General features: G+C 36.0%; 1 protein-coding gene across 1 annotated transcript; it reads left to right on the top strand.

Moving 5' to 3' along the window:
- The first annotated feature begins 18,584 nt into the window (after window positions 1-18,584).
- LOC149263465 (putative glucan endo-1,3-beta-glucosidase A6) lies at window positions 18,585-22,386 on the top strand. The gene is made up of 3 exons (XM_089387869.1): window positions 18,585-18,742; window positions 20,097-21,401; window positions 22,205-22,386. Exons 1-3 carry the CDS (start codon window positions 18,658-18,660, stop codon window positions 22,261-22,263), a joined length of 1,449 nt encoding a protein of 482 aa, XP_089243995.1. The 5' UTR covers window positions 18,585-18,657; the 3' UTR covers window positions 22,264-22,386.
- Window positions 22,387-22,679: the final 293 nt, after the last annotated feature.

Genomic DNA, 22,679 nt, shown 5'->3' with positions numbered 1-22,679 from the left:
GAAGATCAACTGAAGAGAGAGAGGACACAAGGCAGCTACACATCAGTTGCAAGCTGACTCATCCTTTCTCAATTCATCTATATATTGAGCTCTCTCCTATGAGCTCAGGAGGCTGGAATTTTGGGCAAAGTAATGATATGCTGTTGGTTTCACTATAGAACTATTGGGTGATTGCTTGAAGGAGGTGAAGAGGAGAAATTCTTTCTGCTGGGAGGTGTTGCTGGATTGGGGCCTTCAATGGTTGTAACACTCTCATAACTTTATTTCTTCCATTAATAAAAGCTATTGAGGTTCTTCTATATGCACTTGTTTCAATGATGTATTGTGATAATTGTATATTTGATTTATGCTAATCCTTGAATCAGTTATGATTGCATGCTTCTTGTAGTTTCCTTCTTTGTTATTTTGCAGGATCTCATTGTAGCTGGGCCAGCAAAAGAGCAAGGAGCTGGGAGCAAGCAGCAAAGAGAAGAGTTTGGATTCGACATTAAGCGCAAGGCAACGGTTAGTGCATTCCTTCATTCTCTCTTGCTTTCATAAAGAAGTAAACCTTAAGTAGTTTTCCTTACAGTTGTTGCTGAGGTACTATCACCCTTAGAGTGGGATAGGGTCATCCGAGTCGGATACTTTTCCCTACAACAAACTGGCGACTCCGCTAGGGATCGTATCTGTTTGATTGTTTGTAGTATTTTGCTATTCATTTCCTGAACAAAAGAGTACCAAATCAAAAAGCTTTTGACTATATCAAAAGCGAAGTAGAGGGCAGCTACTCTAGCTCATTTCTGAGCAGGTTCATGATTTGAAGAGCTGATCTACAAGGATCCTTGTAAGCTCTTAGTGATAGCTTTTCATCTTCCTTGTCATCCCTTAGTGTGTACTTGACTGATAGCTTCTGATTTGAGCAAAAACTGTGAATTTTTGAGAAAATTGTGACCCGGAAACTGAGAAAACGCAACTTTCGTTTTCCAAAGCAGGTAGTACACAGGCTACCTGCTTTGCAACGCAGGTCCCGAAGGGGCTACCTGCGCTGAGAGCCAGACTGGCTGTGCAGCACCTGCGTTGGCCCAATTTTGCCTTGTGCATTTGGGGTTTCCTCCCTTTTTCTTGCCTGTTTTCACTATAGATTTTGCAGCCAGTTACCAGTCTTGTACCTGTTCTGAAACCAACCTTACTTGCCATCATTCCGCCTCTGTTATATAACGAAATTGTACTTGTTCTTTTGTATTTCTTACATCATTTACAATTTCCCATAACGAAAGTGAACTAGTCCTGCTTTGGCCTCTTAGATCTGAACCTGTGTTAGGCATTTTGCTGGTCTAAAGAGTTAGCTTGTTTGCTGTCCATAGCTGATTAGTCTTTTTACTTTCGTCATTAGGGTTTGATTTCATGTATTTCCAGTGATTAAACAAGTAAATCTTAAGGTGTCTTTTTATTTTGGACAAGCTTGCTTGTTTTCGCTTTAAATCGAAATCAAAGTTATATAACAACTTTCTTTTTGTAATACATCAACATTAAGAAAGGGAAAAGAAAATACATGCATTGTGCATTTTGCATTTGACTGTTTGCATGCTGATTTAGGAAAATTTGCATTAGTGTGTGCTCTATGATCTGTGTGAAAAGATTTGCCTTTCTTCTCCTCAGTAGTTAAGATTTTCAAAGTTGAAAGATTGAAAAGTTTGCTTCTCATCTTACTGCATTCAGGAATTTGTTACATACATCTCGTGGTGATCCTTAAAGGCAAACTGCTAAGCAAGATCAACATTAAAATAAATCCAATTTACTTAACAACGCTTTGAAACATAACGCAAACACATAGAGGTCTAGGTAGAGACGTGATCCGGCGTCGTTAAACGTAGTGACCGTCGATCTCTACGAAGGTGGGTGATTCCTCCTGAGAGTCGGTGGCACTAATACGGACTTGTGCTCCCACGTACCGTCGCGTATATATTGGGAGACCCCTATAGGAACAAGGCCTTTATCCATAGGAAGCCGTGTCGGCCGCCCTACTGATCGCGATGCAGTGAACACAGCATTCACGAAGATCGACCACCCGTACCGTAAAACGTATTCTGTGGTTTCGCGAAAAGTTTGGCACACCCTCTGCCCAGAACTCCAGAGTAGTTTCTTTTGGCCTTTTTCAAACTCTATAACTGAAAAAGTCCATCCGAGCATTTGTCACTTCGGGCTCGTTAAAACATCGAAGGAGACTAGAGTCATCTTTAGCTTTTTCTCGACTCTCAAAACATGAAAAAGCAAAGTTGTGTCTAAAGCGTCGTTAATAAAATTTATTTTAATCGGAACATAATCACCTGTTATTCCCACGTTGATCTTTCAGTTGAAAAGTATGGAGCCCACCAACCAAGGAAGTCACCTTGGTGGAAGTCCCAATCCCTTCTCCTCTTGGGGAGATGTTGGTGCGCCTCATATGGCCACATTGTCACTTCCAGGATTGACAATTGGCCTACCTGTATGGCTCTTTTCAACTAATGTAGTTCAGATCACCACTAATCCTGAGCAGTCGAATCAACAGTCAGACCAGTCTAGAGCTACCCCCCAGCCTTCCACTTCTTACAATTCTTCCTCTGATCCTTCATCTTCGCAAGGTAGAGCCGGCAAAAGTCAGCCTCCCATGGAGAAGAAGGAAAAGAAGAAGAGAGAAAAGAAGCAGAAGGGGCCTATGGCGAAGGCGACTGGGGGCAAGCAAAAGACATCTGACAAAAATCCACACACTACACCGACCGGGCCTAAATCGCCATGTGTCATTTGCAAAGGGACCCACTTCCACCGTGACTGTCCTTGTATTCCCCGGATACTAAGGGACTGGTCCCCCAGGTTGCACAATCCGGTAGCATCAACCTCTGATAGACATGTTGATTGCATTCCGTCAACTAGCGAGAGTGAAGGACAAAGAGGGAGACCAAGATCACCCTGCAGACTGTGTGAAGGTGATCACGCCATCCACCGTTGTCCATTCTTAGATGAGGCGAAGAGAGTTTTGGAAGATCGTCTGGTTTCACCGTTACGACTTCCTCCTGGATACCAAAAACTCGTTCCAAGTCCCTCGATAGTTGAAAATCCAGCTGGCCCGATCAAGTGATCAGCTGAAGTGTCAGTCATTGAGAATGAACCTACTGAATCCAGACCAGACGAAAGTCTAAAGGTCGAAACGGCAGTTGACCCGATTCTTCCTTCAGAGGTTTCATCCTCAAATGACATCGTCGTTGAAGATTCATCTTCAAATGACACCCTCACTGAAGAGAACAAGGATGACACCATCCAGATTCTTTTCATCAACATAGACTCTGATGAGCATTAGGGCAATGCGCCCATTCCTTTATCGCAGGAAGGAACATCGTCAGGGTCGTATCCGGCCGTGTATTCGGTCCCACCACCAAGCAACCTGGTTGTGTCCTTTGATTGGAACCAACTAGGCAGACCCCGGTTACCAGCCAATATACCATTCAGAATCATTGTCCAAATCTATAGAATGGTGATGGCTGGAACTATCATTGATGAAGGGGCATCTGTGAGTATCCTTTCCTCTATTGCTTGGAAAGAACTGGGTTCCCCGGCGCTTTTACCTGAGATGAGAAATCTATCAGGTTTTGATAAAGGAACCAGTCGCCCGTTAGGGATTCTCCCCAATGTTCCCGTTACATTGAAGGGGAAGACAATTCATATGAACGTCATGGTCGTCCAGGGACCCTTGGTGTATAACTTACTCCTTGGACGAGACTATATATATTGCATGGAGGCGATAGTGTCCTCACTCTTTAGAGTTATGTGTTTTCCGCACGAAGGAAGAATGGTCAAGCTCGTAGACCAACTTTCATTTCCAGGATCACGCATCGCAAATAGTCAAATACCATCCCTTAACGGTTTATTCACTCAAGGAATGCCTCCACCCCCGGTTCTACTTCCCGATGAATGCGAGTGATTCGGAAAGATGTAACTGGGACCCAGGGGGCATGCACCCTGGCCTGCCTTGGGCAGAGGAAACCTTGGGTATAAAGTTAATTTCCGCAGAAGAATGGGACTAGTCCGTACCCCGTCCGAAAGAAGGAAGAGAGGGTTGTTCTAGGATAAAGTTCTTTTGTCAAAGTTATGTGAGTGAGATAATCAGCTTCTCGCTCCCTTTGTCTAAAAAGTAGGCTCTCCTGAGGGAGGAGATCCATTTGTGGCGGCAAGTAGCCACCATCTTTGAAGGCAAGCCTCACCCATTAAAACATATGTTTTGAAGGATAAGTAGGGGCAGCCTCCAAAGAAAGAGATGAAATTGCTGCAACAAGTAGTCACCATCCTTAGCAACCTAATGATAGACATCGCCGAAAAGAGAGTTTAGTTTGCGGCAGCGAACAGAACCATTTTTCGGATAATAAGAAAGAGGTAGGCCTCTCTCGGTATAACGAAAGTTTTGGCGGAAAGAAGTAGGGGTAACCTTGAAATTGTACTTTATACCTGGGGGCATGCAAACCTTTTGGAGTGCAAGCACGGGACGACTATTTATTTTTTTAAATTTTTAGGTCCTCCCTTTAAACCTGTAGGTCTAACCCTTTAAACTCGTAGGATTAGCCGTTTCCAGCTTGCATAAAGAAAGGATGTGGGGCAAAAGTTAAAACTTGCCAAATTGGAGTAACTAGTGAGGTATAGCTCCTTAAATATGACTACCTCACCTGAGGCGTTCCTTTTATTAAGACTGGTATAATCGAGCAGTTTTAGCACACAGTTCATGCTCGTTAAAAAATAAACGCAAGATCTGAGCAGTTTTAGCACATAGTTCATGCTCATTAAAAAATAAACATAAGTTGTGAGCAATCTTCCCCTAGAGTTCAAGCTCACCCAGAAAAAATGAACCGGTAAATAACCTTGGTAAATGTAACCTTTGACAGCCATATTAAAGCCCTTGGTCGTGTTCTTGCAGTCTCACCTCCATCCATTCATTTGGCCAATCGTTCATCTCCATATGTTTGTTTACCCATTTTTAGGAACAGCTGCGAAGAGTGATTTCACTTAGCCATCCTTGTGACACTGCCGTGATTGGAATATTCCAACCTGTACCTGGAATCTGCTGCTATCCCTGTTTATCACTCGTTCCTCAAAAGACGAGTCTTCTTTGAGCTCTTTTCTTCTGACTCGTAAAATATGAAAAGTTTGCCGAGTTTTGGCCTTCCAGCTCGTTAAACGACCGGAAGAGCTATCCCTCCTCTAGATTTTAATCTTTTTGGACCTGAGGGATTATTGCACAAAAAGATCAAGCGCTTGTTTTGTTCGGCTCGTTAAAGCAATCGAAAATTCATCCCTTCTGTATTGTTTTATACTTTTTCGGACTTAAGGGATTAGATGACGAAAAAGGAATTCTGGAGTTGACTTTATGTACCTTTTCAGACTCTCTAAAAATGAAAAGGACCGAGTTATCCTTGTCGTTAGACTCGTTAAATTCATTAAATAGCGACAAACTTGTCTTTAGACGAGAACGAGTTTCCCTATCGCTAGGCTCGTTAAAACATAGCGATGGGCTTGCCCGAAGGGCATGTTATAGAACAAGCATATGTTATCCTCCTCAAGCTTGACAAAAATAAAGAGGTACTGGTCAGCAATGACTGGGAAAAAATTGGGAGAACCTCACAGCTTTAATGGTAGCAAGTCGCTCTTGAACATGACACTTTGTCCTCCATATCACATCGGGTTGGGTTGTTTCATTCACCGGTCTCATCACCATGGTCCTCGCCACACCATCCACATTTGGGGTAATGCTACCGATCCATCACATCAGTGTCGTTATATGTTCAAGAGATGTTGTTCTGCAAAGAGTCAACCGTGTCCCATCCACTGCCATACATTGTCCTTCATCCATTTCATGACCACCACCCTGAATCATACATCACAATTTGTTTTCACCTCATCACAATCACTAGCTTCGTTCCGTGTCACTGATGTGGGATTCATTAAGGCCCTCCTTTGACGAATCGCTCCTTGTCGACATCAGCTCATTATCCAAGGAGTTGATCTAGGAACAACCCCTTCAGTACTTTGAAGCTTGCATGCCTCAATGGCAAGTTTCTCACTTCCGGCGACAGGTATACATCAATGACCTTCGACCAGAAGATTTTGCATGGTGGTCGACGCCAAGTCCTTTATTCCCACCATGTGAATTGTACTGTCGTACCTTGAGGGTCATCATCCTTATCGGTGATTGCTCTCGCGCTTGTTAACGGTTTACATCATTGACCGGTAATCAAGCGATGTCTTTCCATGTTCGACTTCAAGAAATTCTCACATGGATCGACTTGTACATCGAGTGAAGATCGGAAGAGATTGAAGACCCCAAATCTAGTTTCATCCATCCGGGCTGTGATATGTATTCAGGATATAAAGACATTTGATGTGTACATCATTGCAGCAGATGATCATCCTTCTCAAAGGATGATAATTTCAGCAGAGAATTATCATTCTACCATCAGACGATCGTCTGTTCTATGTACCAAAATGAATTTATAAAGCTGAGCATGGGAATGCCCGCCTCAGCTAGATCATGAAAAAGTATGAAAAATAATGTATTGTATTGTATCTTATTACAGGACACTTCTCGGCAGATTGAATGAACTTCAGATCCTCCTAATAAAGCATTTCACCCGATAAACGACCTCATACTTTAGGGGGCATCTGTTATAGACAATTTTGTGCCTTGCAGCATCAGGCATGAATTGTCAATAATCCAAGGGATCCAAAGTCCCTAAACATGATGTTCCTACCCCTAGAGGAACAAGGTCAGCAAACCAACAGCTCTCAGATCAGTTCTCCACCTGAAAACACTCAAAAACAAGCAATCCTGAAATCAAAGCAGGTGCTCCACTAGGCTTCTGCGCTGAAACTCAACTCCTCCATGGTGTACCTGCGTTGCAAAGCAGGTAGAACAAAGGCCACCTGCGCTGAGCGAGATGGGACAAGTGGCACACTGAGTCATTACTCTGGAATCTTCCAAAAATGACACTTGGATCAAGGATTTTGCCTTGTGATGAGTCAGAGGCTCTGTTTCTCCAAGTGGAAGCAAGGTTCTCCAAGTGGACTCAAGAACTGAAGATCAACTGAAGAGAGAGAGGACACAAGGCAGCTACACATCAGTTGCAAGCTGACTCATCCTTTCTCAATTCATCTATATATTGAGCTCTCTCCTATGAGCTCAGGAGGCTGGAATTTTGGGCAAAGTAATGATATGTTGTTGGTTTCACTATAGAACTATTGGGTGATTGCTTGAAGGAGGTGAAGAGGAGAAATTCTTTCTGCTGGGAGGTGTTGCTGGATTGGGGCCTTCAATGGTTGTAACACTCTCAGAACTTTATTTCTTCCATTAATAAAAGCTATTGAGGTTCTTCTATATGCACTTGTTTCAATGATGTATTGTGATAATTGTATATTTGATTTATGCTAATCCTTGAATCAGTTATGATTGCATGCTTCTTGTAGTTTCCTTCTTTGTTATTTTGCAGGATCTCATTGTAGCTGGGCCAGCAAAAGAGCAAGGAGCTGGGAGCAAGCAGCAAAGAGAAGAGTTTGGATTCGACATTAAGCGCAAGGCAACGGTTAGTGCATTCCTTCATTCTCTCTTGCTTTCATAAAGAAGTAAACCTTAAGTAGTTTTCTTTACAGTTGTTGCTGAGGTACTATCACCCTTAGAGTGGGATAGGGTCATCCGAGTCGGATACTTTTCCCTACAACACTCCAACATCAAAACTACATGCATCTTAAAGAAAAGTCGATTAGTACTATTGTTGCCTATAATCAATTGCACAATGGTTTCGAGTCTACCACACAGAAACATGGGATGCCTTCAATAAGGAAACGTGAAGTGATTAGCGGTAGGGAAATCATCTTCCAGGAGATGAGGAAATACATCGAACAGATCAAGCAAGTAACAAAACATGAAGTCTTGGAGGTCACCAAGGAAATTATTCTAGAGTACGCCATCACACTAGTCAAATATTTTGTTAAACTTTCATGGCTATGGAATAATGTACAGTCAAAATACAAGGTCATATTGATAGAGGCATTAGAGGTCTAGATGCATTACATAAGGTACTTTCCAGTTCAATTCAAAGCCATCTCAATGGACTTCAGGGCATGGCACACTTTAATTATAAATGAGCTCCATGAGGAAGCCAGTGAATTATCAATGTGATGAGCATTTCTCCCATTATCAATTTTGTCTTATATAGACACCATCTCATATGTAATTTGTTTTATGTAATAAATGGTATGTAATAAGCTCCAATAGACACATGTGGAATGTGAATAGTCACATATGTGATGTAATAAGTCATGAATAGAATATTAATAGTCATAGAAGTTGAAGAGTCATGAGGAAGATCAAAGGTCATTATTATCTATTATAAATATCTTCTCATAACTCAAGAAAAAGGCTTGGATTATTTCCTTGGCTTCTCTTGTAGTGCATAGGACATAGATCATTCTTTGTAGAAGCAAGTTGTGGCTTCATGTTCTACTACTGGATATAGTATTTCATTCTTATAACAATGTTTGCGGGATATCTCATTCTTAATCAGAAGCTCTATGAGCTGACACTTCTTCATACATGTATCGTAGATATAGTAGGATTGTTCTTGTTATGTTTATGATATATTTTCTTTAATTACATACTAAGTTAATGAACTAATTAATTTCTTAGTTATGGTTTTTATTGAATGAGTGTTTTTATTCTTTAATTATTGTTGTTTATTATGTGGACTAATCTGCAGGTAATCAACAAGCCTTTATCTTCCTTCTCTAGCCTCCCTTTAGAATAGTACTATTAATTTTCTAACTGGGGTCTCGTCTTTCTTTACCAGTTGTAGAAGTCTCCCTCTTTCACCTTACATTGGGTGTCTCACAAAGCCTACATACTTTCTGCCTGAAAAGTTTTTGTGTTCTCTTATGTGTAATTGTAACCAAGACATATCTCTCAAACCTTTCCAAAGGTGGTCGAACCGTATGCCTGAATGGGACTCCTACACCAAATGGTGTGAGGTCTAATTGGGACTTCACATCAAGGAGATCCCCTTACAATGTTGGCAGCATCCAACACCGCCAACACTAACCTATATGCATTATCTTATATTTTTCTCAAAATAGAACATGGATCAATATTGTTTTACTTGATTTTGTGGTAAAATCCTATGGGAAATCTATCCTTCCTCAAATGTTCCATCAACATCACCCTTTTCAAAAGCCTTCAACTTCTTAGGTAAATCTTCCTTTTGTTTATAACTAACATTAATTTTTTGTAACTTCTTTCTAACTTGCTCATGAATTTCATGCATGCTTTCTACATAATTATCTACATTAATTTTCTTCCTATCCATACCTTGTGGCAACTTAAGCAAGTGTACAACACCCTTTGGATGCTTGCTATATACTACCTAAACTAGAGTTTCAACAATTGATCTATTCATTGAATTGTTGTAAGAAAAATCAACTTGACCTACAATGAAATCCTATAAACCTAGTTTTTCTCCAATCTAAAACAAGTTTCCCATACTTTGGTTAACTATCTCTATTTGACCATCTATATATGGATGATAAGTTGTAGTATACTACAACCTGGAACTTAAATTCTTCGAAAGAGTCCAACAAAAATGTTCAATAAGTTGAATATCTTTGTGTAAAGTGATACTCTTAGGTAGCCCATGCAACCTTACAATTTCTCGGAAAAATAACATAGCCACATGTGTAATATCATTGATATTATTGCATGGTATGGAATGTTCCATATTAGAAAATATATTCAATGCCAATGGCATTGAATCAGGATCTCTCCATGTCTTATCCAATCTAAAAATAAAATCCATGCTTATATCTTCCCATGGCTTTTAATGTGCAATTAAAGGAATGTATAATCTAGTGGTCTAACTTCCCCCCATTGGCAAATTTACAATTATACAATACCCAAAAAATTTCTTGACATCTTTATTGATACTGGGCTAAAAATAACTCTCATCCACCAATGCCTTGGTCTTATCCACTCTAAAATGCACATTTATACCTATACAATGTAACTCTTGAATGAGGTTTAGTCTTAAAAAATTCCGTGGAATACAATTTTTTTATGCTTGAACAAGAATCCCTCTTGGATGTGGGAATCCAAATACGGTGCCCTATTCATATTCCATGTTTCTTTGCACACTTCCTCCATGCTATCAAATTAACAACTTCAATATTAATGGTATTTAACAAATTCACCCTTTGGCCTTTGGCTTAATGCCTTAGCCACCTTATTAAATTTCTAAAACTCTATTTTAAGATAAATGAGTAACTCTCTTAAACTCCATTCATTTCAAAAGTTTCTGATTTGTCTTACTTTGACTATTCTGTATTATAGTGCCTCGTATTCTGTAAACAAAACACGTTCCTTTGGTAGAAAATAATGCTTCCATTTCATCAAGGATTTAAATTTAATGGTATAGAACCCTTGATCACAAACATAACACTTTATTCAACTTGTTACTAAAGAATGATATCATCGTATCATCTTGACGCAAATCTACCATAATCATTGAACTCCTTAGATCACATATTATTTGAAATAGCTTACTAAAAACTGAAATTGATAACATTGAATGTTATCGTTGTCCACTAGAACACTCCATTATACATTCAATGGGTGGGGTAAAAATCTCTATAATGTTTTGATAAACTTTCAGTAAAATCTTGTCCAATCATTGAAATTTCCAATCATTGAAATTTCTTACATGGAATGTACATCTAGGAATTGAACATGGTTACCAACTTGATGAGAACCTTTCAGTCTTCTTGTTTTTTTAGAGGTCACACTTAATGACCTTTTTTCCTCCAATTTCATAACAATGTGCTATTGACAATACATTTTCGCTTTTACAAGGTTAAAATTACCACAATTTTTCAACCATGACTTCAACATAATTGGCATTAACCATCAAATTGGAAAGTGGTGCAAATAATACATATTTTTTTTTTTCCGAGGCTAAAAATGCAACTTCATTGAAACTTTGAGACTTAACAACTAGTTGACAACCAAAACCTTAAAATAATCCTTCCAATCAAAAAGTGGTGCTGTCAATACCAACTCTCTTTTTTATAGCAAGAAAATTATAAGATTTTTGAAATCGCTACCTAAATAACTAGCATCCCTAAAACCAAAATCTTAACATTAATCATGACATCTAAAAAAATATTAGTAACATCGTTAACTAAATTTATACATTCTAAAATCCATCACTCAAAAATTTGATATTGTTGTAAAAAAACCATAAAGAAAGAAAAAAAATAAAGTAAATAAAAAGAGAAAAAAAAAGCTTCCAAAAAATAATTTAACTAATCGTTTAATAAAAATTATAATTATATATATATATATATATATATATAAATAAAAATGAAGTATAAAAAATACATAAAATTTGATTTTGTGTTTTTTATATTTTATTAGCATTATTAATTTTTATTTGATGAAAGTAAAGAAACTGAGTTTATATATATATATATATATATATATATATATATATATATAAAATAAAAATGAAGTATAAAAAATACATAAAATTTGATTTTGTGTTTTTTATAAATTTTATTAGCATTATTAATTTTTATTTGATGAAAGTAAAGAAACTGAGTTTCCCCATATTTTGTGGATGGTAAATTCCGTAAACCATTCATTACAAGGCTTCATTCCAAAAAAATTAAATAAAATCAAACATATAATTAGCAACAACTAAAACAAGTGTGAGCCTATATCAAAAACTTATTGTCTAACTCTACATCACTTAAAAATTGTTAAAACTAAAAATACATTAATATATATATATATATGAAATGTTAAAAACAATATTTAAAAGGAAAAAGAAAAACCCATAACAAAATATTATTAAAAGAAAAATATTTAAAACATTATTAAAAATATGTACACAAATCTAAGTTAACATCAATTTTATGATGTTAAAAATAAGCAACGACATTTCCACAAATACCACAAAAATATGTTAAAAATTTTGAAATAACACAAATTTAATTTATAGAATATATTAACAATTTTGAAATAACATATAAGCATCACTTTCTTCTTCTTCTTTTTTTTTTGGGCAAAATACCACAAAATTTATAAAAACCCCTTTTCTATTTTTATTTATGAAATTTATTTTTATTTAAAAAGAAATAATGTTTCTATATTTTTTAGATAATTTTTTATTGGGTTTTTCTAATTTTTTTTCAACCATGTTGAATTTTAGTTCTTAGGTTTTAAATATTGCAATTTTGAATCTAAAAAGGAAAGAATATGTTAGTAATAGTGTTTCTTTTCAATGTGCAGTTGGTTTTAAGATTTTGATTTTAAGGATATTTATATGAATATAGTGATATAAAAAAAAGTTGTGATTGTATTTGTATAAGAAAAGCTAGTTCTTATTAAGAGAACCACTTTTTAATTTAAGGATTGATTTTTGCAATAATACTAATTGAAGTCTAGGGATTTCAAAGAAGTTATTGTTTTAAACTCAAAAATAAAAATGGTTCCGCTCTTAATATCACTTTTTGATTTGGTGGTTGATAAAGTTTTTGACAATAACATTGGGATGTTGTTAATCCCATGACAACAAAAGCCAATAATTTCAATTGTGAAAGGAAAATGGTGTTACATGTAACCCACTTTTTAAAATTGGAGTTGATCACGAGGTCTCCACCTAGTCAACTTGGATCATAACACTTGCATTCATGGGATATTGAAGAATACCCAAAATCTCACTAGGTATTGGTAATAACCTCCCAAAATTCTTTTGTTTAATCTCCTCCCAATACATATTTCTAATAAAAATAACCCCTATTTTTATTGAAAAACATTTTTATGCTCCCTAATACCTATTATTCCGCCCTACCCCACACCCCCCTACCCAAATATCTACAATATATTGGCTGAGTTTTCTTACAATTAAAAAACCTCTTTTATGAATGAACATGGTAAGATATTGCCCATTGAGTTGAATTTTGTGTTTTCAACACAAAAATATGGGTTTTGAGGGCTAGAATTTTCATTTTTAGTCCATAGTTCTCATAAGTCAATAACCATGTTATTGATCAGTCCACAATAGCTTTCACCTTTTGAGGATTTATCTTCAAACCCTTATTGGAAACTATAAAACTTAAGTAAACCAACTCTTAGTGCAAGAAAGTACCCTTCTTCAAGCTAATTTGCAACTTCTTTGCTTTTAGCCATTCCAACCCTTGCATTACATTACTCAAGTGCTTTTCCTTGGATCTTCTAAAAGTAAAAATGTCATGAGGATGCATGATGAAACACTTTCCTAGAAATGGTTTCAAGACCTCATTCAACAATCTCACAAAAGTATCAGGTGCATTGGTTAATCCAAATTACATAGCCAATGATTCAAACAATCCATCCTTCATCTTGAATCTTTTATTCCCCTCATCATATTTTCTTATCCAAATCTGATTGTATCCACTCTTCACATCTATGTTATTTCTCAATTAAGAAATCCATAAGGTTTTTGATTCTTCATAAGGGAAACCAATACTTGATAGTAATCTTGTTAATAGCTTGTGAATCAATACACATTCACCATTCATCATTATTTTTCATGTATGAAAATTATTGGGATAGTAAAAGGACTTAAGCTTTGTTAGATCAACCCCTTATTAAGTAATTCTTGCACTTCCTATCTATGTTTTATCCTTTAGTGAGATTCATTTACTAAGGAGCCTTATTAGGAAAACTCGATCCTAGAATGCAATCAATCTGATTTGAAATACTTCTCATGGAAAGCAATCCCATTAGCATATCATTGGCAACCATTTGTGCAAACTCATCTAATAATTATTGAATCTTCATTAACAAGTAACTATTTTCCTCATCATCTTATACCTCCATTAGGATTATGGCCAAACAAAATCTCTTACTTCCTTTTTTCCTTCAAAGTCTTTGGTTGAATACAACATTACATGACCACTTCTACTACCACTACATCTAGCATTAATATTGCCCATTTTCATTCTCTCCTATTTTACCATTGGATCTTGCCTATAACATTGTCCTTGTTTGTTGAATTCATATATAATTTCTCTACCATCCTGGACAATCTTCCTATCAAATAGTCATATCCTTCCCAATAGTATATGATATATGTCCATCTTGACCACATCACATGATACTTTGTCACTGAAGTTGTTGATCTAGTTACTGAACAAGCATTGTCTTGTCATAGTGACTTGTTGACCCTCCTATAACCATGAAACTCAATATGGATTCATATGAGGGATGCAGTTTAATGTTAACTTATCAATAACCTTTGTAGACACCAATTTTTAATACTCCTATCATCTATGAAATGGCAAATTTTACCTTGAACCTTACATTCAATTTTAAAAACTATCTTCTTTTATTCCAGTTCTTTCATAGTTGTTTCTTAGGTTTGAATAACACGTTAAATCTAAACATAAGGTTTTCAGCCTCTTAACGATGAAGTACTACAACATCATTTCCCACAATTGATGCCTCACATTTTTATGTGACATTAGTCCTACAACATCATTTCCCACAATTGATGCCTCACATTCTTGTGTGACATTAATCCTAGCCTCATTCCTTCTTTCCTAATTTGTGCTTCTATGTGCATTCATATGTTTTTGCATTTCACAATTCTAACAAGTAATGACATATTTACCGTTGCCTTTCTGAAATTCTCTACATATGTGTGCATGGTTGTCTTCTTTGGAAATTCGACTATTAGATTCTCTCTCTTCACTAGAATATACTCTTACACTCTGTAACTCTTCCTCTACCTCTAAAAATCTTGCCTTTACAATTTTATTGCCACCTTCTATTCAACTTTTCCACTACTTTTAAAACATTATAATATGCTTCATCCACGATTAAAAAAAAATAATACCCATCTGATCTTCTCTCCAATCTGAAACTAAACTTCACTCCAATCTGAAACTAAACTTCATTCACATAGCTTATCATCATCTGATAGTCCGGTTTTTTAAGTCTTAATCTAAGTGATAGTTTAAAAGTTATTTCGTATATTCTTGAACATGGCTGTTTTTGTTTCGAATTTTGTGCTTGTCTACACAAACTTTACGAATAATCTAAATGCAATAACTTCTCCTGATGTCACTCACCATTCATCATTTTTTCAAAGTCTTTATCTTCCCTATTGCTGGTTCGCAACAACCCACATGACATTTACAGTTGCTGTCTCGCTTTCCATACTTTTCTTCACCAAACACTTCTTTCGTCGATATTGTTTGACGTCGATTCCACTTGTCACGAATGCAGTGGAAGAATATGTTGAAGGAACAAGATTGTCCACGTCTAAGGAATGTTTTTTTGGATCAAGAAATCACATGCTCTCACAATCGCCGGGCGAAAAACGAGCCGTAAAAGAAGTGACGCAATAACCGTTGAGACTTTTTTCCACATTGTAACCTCCGCTTTGCCAACACAATCTTCATATTGATATCTGCGTGGTTTTATTGCCACCCACTAGCGTAGTAGCTGTAATGTTTGAGCTTATATTGATTGCACATTTTTACATTCAACCATCACCGAGCAAAGTAAAAAGTTGACTTTTGTTTACTTGGATGAATATACAGAATTTGCAATCAATAGAAAAATGCCTCGCAATAGTGGTAAGAAATAGTAAGATTCAACCATTTTACAATTAAAGCAACAAAACAAGAGCAAGATCTGTCTGTAAAATCAAATCAAGCAGGTAGGACGATGGCATGGACAGTTAGGACTCCCTTACCACATTTAGTTAAAACTCTCTTATAACATGGATAGATCGTCTTCCCTCTGGAAGACCAACGGATAGCAAAATTCACACAAATTGTCAATCGACCCTTGGCGTATTTGTACATGCTTTTCAATTCTTCTCCTCAAACATTGCATCACTATTGCACTACCATCACCATCAAGCCTCTTCCCATTTTCTTTTAGTGCATGATCCCTATTTTCCATAATCTTCATATTTTAATCCTGGTTAATGATAGATTTGTGTGACAATGGTTTTCAATTATTTTTAATAATTAAATACTAGTATAAATTTATTTTAATTTTATATTTATTAAATTTCAAAGGGATAAAGGGATAAATATTTTAAGGTGTTATTTTTTTTCTATGTAAAAAAGTTTGTACCTTGATAGATTTGATTAGTATTTGTTCTGGATTTATCTAGAGTTCAGATGAGTCTATACTAGTTTTTAGCAACATATCCCTAAATAGAAAATATCTATCCATAAGATATAATTTATCTCTCTCTATCTATATCTATGTATACATTGAATTATTTCTATTATTAATATTTTTTAAATGTTAAAGAATTACAAATCTCGCTTGTCGCTTGAATTAGAAAGCACTTTAATTCAAGCACTTATTAATGGAATAAGAACTCTCTGACTCTTTTTGTCTATATATATTTGAAGTTAAAATCTTTTACTCAAGATGCATATTGAAATATTTGATTTATAACCCACCTTAAACTTTTATTTGTTATTAATATTTTTTGGGTTTTATAATTCAACTCGAATTTAAGAATAAAATAAATTGATGCTTAGTATAAGTATTAATTTATTATTTTAAATATAATATTATGTGAAAACATTAATTTCTAAGATATTTTTCACACTATAACATAATGCTTGCACCCTTAGAATATGCTCTTACATCCTTCACTCTTCCTCTACCTCTAAGACTCTTTCCTCTGCAAATTTGTTGCCACCTAAAACTTTTCCTCTCCCTTTAAAGCATTATGATATGCTTCATCCATAATTAAAAAAAGAAGAAGATACTCATCACATCTTGAATCCAAAACTAAATTTCTTTCAGATACCTCACCACACTTTGATACTCTTGTTTTAAAGTCTTGATCTAAGTGATAATTTAAATAATTCTTTTTTATGTTTTCGAACATGTCTATTTTTGTTTAGAATTTTGTGCTTGTCTACACAAACTTAACTTTACTAGTAATCCACATGCAATAACTTCTCCTTGATCTCACTCACCATTTTTTTCAAGGTCTACTGGTCATCGACATGCAATAACTTCTCGCAATAACTTCTCCTTGATCTCAGTCGCCATTTTTTTCAAGGTCTTTATTTTCCCAAATTACTTGTCAACTATGTTGTTCTTCACAACATCCCACCAAGTGCAACATGTCCTTTTAACTTTGTTATTGCAAAATGGAATCTATTGGGATTTTGGACATTCTCATATTCAAAGTATCCAACAAGTTCACCTATCTAATTTATGAGAGTTTTTGTTTTCACTCTTCCATCATAGCAGGAAACTTCCACCCTTTACCTCTATCTTTTAGTAATGAGACCAAAACAACCTAGGAGGGTCCATTTCATCAACATTTTGTTCTTTCTCCATCTCATAGTCTAATTCTAAATCTGTTATAACTCTAGCATCTCCAATTCATCTGTTATCTAGTTCTTCAATTCTCATTTTCAATTCCTCCAATTCATGGTTCCTTGCACCTCCTTAACATGTTACTCTTCACAATGATATCCATAAGAGTTTAGTACCATTTACATGGGTTTCTTTCATCACTGTTTCTCATCAATGATCTCGATTCAATAATACAAGATGAAAAAATCCTCTTTCAATCATAATATGTACATGTTATATAACTAAATATAATAGAACTAACCATGTAAATAACAAGAAACACAAAAATAAATAAATAAAATCTAACTAATTATTGAATAACAATGCAATTTGAGATATAAATTACAATCTAAAATTCTCCATCCCTCCACCATTCACAATTATATTCAAAATAATATAATTTAAATGACAAACAAATTTAACCAACCAACTTAAACTAATCTAAACACAACCCAATAATCTAAACACAACCCAATATTCACGGTCTTCTCTATTATAGATCTTGAGTTGAAACTCTTCTCCTTAATAATTCAATATATTTAATATATTTATAATATTCTAATAAACTTTTCGACTCACATGCAGCCCAACAACCTTTTGTAAGTCTTCGCATCATATTGACCTTTTACATATTCTCAAGATAACTTAATCTTAGAGTAACTTGCGCTTCATTGTGCCAATTTAGTCAATTTAACTTTTAGATATTCTTCTTTAAATATTCCTATCACATGTGAGTACCCTCTTTATTCCTATCACATGTGAGTACCTATTTATTTGTCTTTAGTGATAGCGACCTCTTTATGTGTCATACTAAGTTAAATAAGTAACTCATAATAAGATAAGTAATGATACATTGCACAAACCCAACCATGTTGATGCATCAAATGGTTTAACACTAAAAATCTATTTGATTGTGGGCCGAGACTGTCCAAACCGTTGAGCCTACCTCCCACGGGCGATCGAGAGTATCTGCCCTCCCCAAAAGAGACAGCGAAAGTAAACGACATAACTGCTGCTGTACACATGCAGACCCGTGATTATAGGACTTCATTGTACGATAGGCCATTGCTACGCTTTTTGTAGTTAACCGTTGGATGTACTCAGGTCTCCCATGTAATTGTATTGGATTACATTATCTACGTCAGAGGCATTCATACGTAACAACAAATTCTGCATTCGGTTCTTTAAATTAACACATTCTGCTTTCGGTACTGCAAATTATTCGTGTAATGGGAAGTACTGATACAATGCCAACTCCAAAACCGAAGATTTTCTGGCTTCTGTGGGTCATTCTTGGATTCACAATTCATGCCTGTAAGTAGTGATTCATGTATATTTTCTTTTAATATCGCTTGGGTTTCGCTTATTTTCATAAGTTGCGTACGTACTGAAGCAATTTGAAGGGATACAATAACGTTTTTTCTTGCTTATGGGCTTCTGACAGCCATTGATTTTGTTTCTTTGAATAAATCCTCTGTCAGGAGAGATTTGGACGAAAATTCCATGGGTTACTTATCTTTTTCCCGTTGGTACTAACATTCTATGGGTTGGGTTTTTTTATAGTACTGACATTTTTTAGAGGAAAGAAATCATCAATCTCTTCAAATCCTCTGTCAGGAGAGATTTGGACGAAAATTCCATGGGTTATTTATTTTTTTCCCGTTGGTACTAACATTCTATGGGTTGGGTTTTTTTTATGATACTGACATTTTTTAAGGAAAGAAATCAATTTTTTTAGTAGGAGGGTTAGACTGAGATTGTTGGTAACAGACCACCTCATTTTTGTAATTATTTCAGAGTTTACCAAGCTGGAAGCCAATACAGCAATGTTATTAAGCACAGAGGCATTACAAACATATTTATCAAAGCGTTATAGCTAATCATATCACTGGCTGAAATTTGAATGAGATGAGAAAATAATAATTATTCAGCCAAACAACCCTAAATAACGCCTATAAATAATCTATTAGTACTAACATGTATCTGCTTCTGGTTCCCTTATCTTTTCCTGTTGGTATTAGCATATATTTGCCTATGGGGTTTCCCTTATTTCAACCAATAGTCTATACAAGTAAATCTCAATGGTTTTCCAATGTTTTGTCTCTGAATGTCCCTACTGTGTTGATCAGGTTTCCCTTGAAAAAATCCTGCACTAGGTAAGTCTACCTGTAAAATACCGTAATTTTACCGTGTAAATTGTCTGGCACCGTTTGGATCTCGTTCTTGAAAGGCAGTAGGGATTATCGGCGCCAGTAGTCTACCTGTAAAATACCGTAATTTTACAGTAAATTGTCTGGCACCGTTTGGATCTCGTTCTTGAAAGGCAGTAGGGATTATCCGCGCTAGTAGCTGTTGAGATTGTTGTGCCAGGGTGTTTTAAGATACTTTTGGAAAAATGAAATAATGTGTTTATTTAATTTGAAAAAAAAGAGGAAAATTCTACATGTTTCTTCTGATATTCATTGTGCTTCCCTTTTCTGAAAATTTGATGGATTGAGCTCACACTTGCCCCCATAGTATTTCGATTGTTTCCAACCATTCCAATGAAATTCCAGGCCTTGTTATGCCTTATACTAGCATTCCTATGTATTTGATTATATACAGATCCTGCATGATTTTCACTAGTTTTTCAATGTTATATCTTTTTCTTTTTGTCATTGTTGCACAGATGCAGAGGATTACACCATCGGTGTCGCTTATGGGCAGTTTGGTGACAACCTGCCCTCCGTACAAGAATCTATTGACTTGATCCAGAGATTGAAGGTTGGCAGGGTTAAAATCTACAGTACCAATCCAGTAATCCTCAAGGCGCTCTCTAACATCGGTATTAAGGTCTCTGTGATGGTTAGGAATGAAGATATTGCCGGTCTCTCGGCCAGCCAGTCAGTTGCAGACAAATGGGTCAATGATAATATTGTTCCCTTCTATCCTGCAACCGAGATCAATATAATCCTGGTGGGGAATGAAATTTTAACAGACTACTCCAACAAACAGACCTGGTACCAGCTAGTGCCCGCTATGCAGAGCATCTGGCAAGCTCTGGTTAATTATAATCTGGGTCATATTAATGTTGGAACCCCTTTGGCTATGGATATGCTTGGATCTTCAGTTCCAATATCAGCATTTCCTCCATCAGCTGGTACTTTTCGGGATGATATTGCAGAAACTGTGATGAAACCAATGCTAGAGTTTCTTCATAGAACGAATTCCTACTTTTTTATGGATGTGTATTCTTACTTTCCTTATTTATTTGATCCCGAAGATATATCTTTGGAATATTCCAATTTCGGAGAACATGACAAAAATTACACCGACCCCAATGGCCTTGTGTATACCAATGTGCTGGACCAGCAGCTTGATGCGGTTGTAGCTGCAATGAGCAAATTGGGTTATGACGACATTAAGTTGGCCATAGCTGAAACTGGATGGCCTAATGCCGGTGACATTAGTCAGTTGGGTGCCAACATCAATTATGCAGCCCTTTATAACCGGAGGGTTATAAGGAGAATGGTTGCAGACCCTCCCCTCGGAACCCCTCGCAGGCCCAATCAATTCATCCCCACATACATTTTTTTATTGTATGATGAGGATAAAAAGTCTGGGCCGGGGACTGAGAGGCATTGGGGTTTTGTGTATCCAAATGGAACCTTGATGTATGAGATTGATCTCACTGGGAAGCTCCAGGATTCGGACTATGGGCCTCTCCCTCCTCCGCCTCCACCCTACAAGGGCAAATTGTGGTGTGTTGCAGATCCCACTGCAGATGTTTATGCCTTGCCCTCCGCTATTGATTCTGCTTGCAGTCAGGGAGACAGCACCTGTGATGCCATCCAGCCAGGGGAGCCTTGTTATGAGCCTAACACGGTTATTGATCATGCATCCTATGCATTCAACAGTAATTGGCAGCAATCCAAGAACTTTTATTCCGGCTGTGACTTTAATAAAACTGCAAAACTAGTCACAGAGGACCCCAGTAAGTAAAATTATTCTAATATGTACCTTTATCCATGTCTGGTTTGCTTTTGCTTGTTTGTTTTTGAAGCTCTTTTCAGTATGAACCTGTCTGCCCTTGCGATAAATCTTAGGTATGTTTTGTGATCTTTGTTTTTGCTTGATAATTTTTTTGCGTTGAGTTTGTTTGCATTTCGCTTGAATCTGCTATAACGTTTAGGCTATGTTCATTTGTTTTTACCTTGAATCTGAAGTACTGTTTGCAGTAGGTGTGAGGTATGATTTATTTTTGCTCGAATCAGGTGTGTACTGGGATATGTTTATTATACGCGTAAGTTTATGTCAATTTTTAACTTATTTTAGGATTATTTTTACTTGGATCTTAGATTTTAGAAATATTCTAGATTTTATAATATTTCCGAATTCAATAAATAAGAATAAAGGTGAAACAATTTTCAATCAAATTTGGAAACATTTTTAAAATCTGCAATCAAATTCAAGGTATCCTCAACATAAATCTCTTTAGCCTGGACAGGTTTGTTTAAGCCTAACTTGCTTCGCTTCATAAACTTGATGTTTTTAGTTTCCTGCTTAAATCCCTTCAAATTTTGGGTACGTGTTTGTTTCCGCCAATGATCTGCTTCACTTTTAAATCGTCATATGCATATTCTCTCCATGAAACTGCCTCGCTACTTAGGTCTCGTATACTAATTGTTTTTGGGTTTGAATCGGTTTCATTTCTTGAGTGGACAAGATGTTATCAGAGTCGTTTTCCAAATATGGGTTTGTTATCAGCTGAACATTTGTGTAATTTGTATGTTGCAGGTCATGGGAGTTGCATATACGAATTCGTAGACTGTGTCCAGAAGACTGTGCTTTGCTGAGACGCTTTGCCTGGTTGAATGGTTATGGTAGCAGTATTTGCCTCAGTTTTAGTAGTTCAGAAGATGATCTTAAAGGACCTTGTCACTTATTACTCTTGTAATTGATAGCAGGGAATTGCTATCAATCCTTACTTCATCCTATTTTCATATATATATAAAGTTCGATTTAAATTTTGTATAAAATTTAAATGATTTATGAATTATGAATATGAATTGCTACGATTTTATAATTTTAAAATAGTAATGTAATTTATAAAAGTAAATTTCTATATTTAAAAATACAATTTTAAGATATTAAAATTATAATTTTAAAAAAAATTACATAAATGAATTAAGTGATTACCGTTAGAAAAATCCAAAAAAATGATCAAACTGTCATCGTCTTTCTGACTACATCACAAGTTCTGTCTGCTTCT

The sequence above is a fragment of the Pinus tabuliformis genome, chromosome 6, assembly GCF_031772625.1.
Source record: "Pinus tabuliformis cultivar Carrire ecotype Pingquan chromosome 6, CPIR1, whole genome shotgun sequence".
Classification (NCBI taxonomy): Eukaryota; Viridiplantae; Streptophyta; class Pinopsida; order Pinales; family Pinaceae; genus Pinus; species Pinus tabuliformis.
Note: the sequence above shows the minus strand (reverse complement) of the source record. Positions and strands in the feature narration are given on the sequence as shown.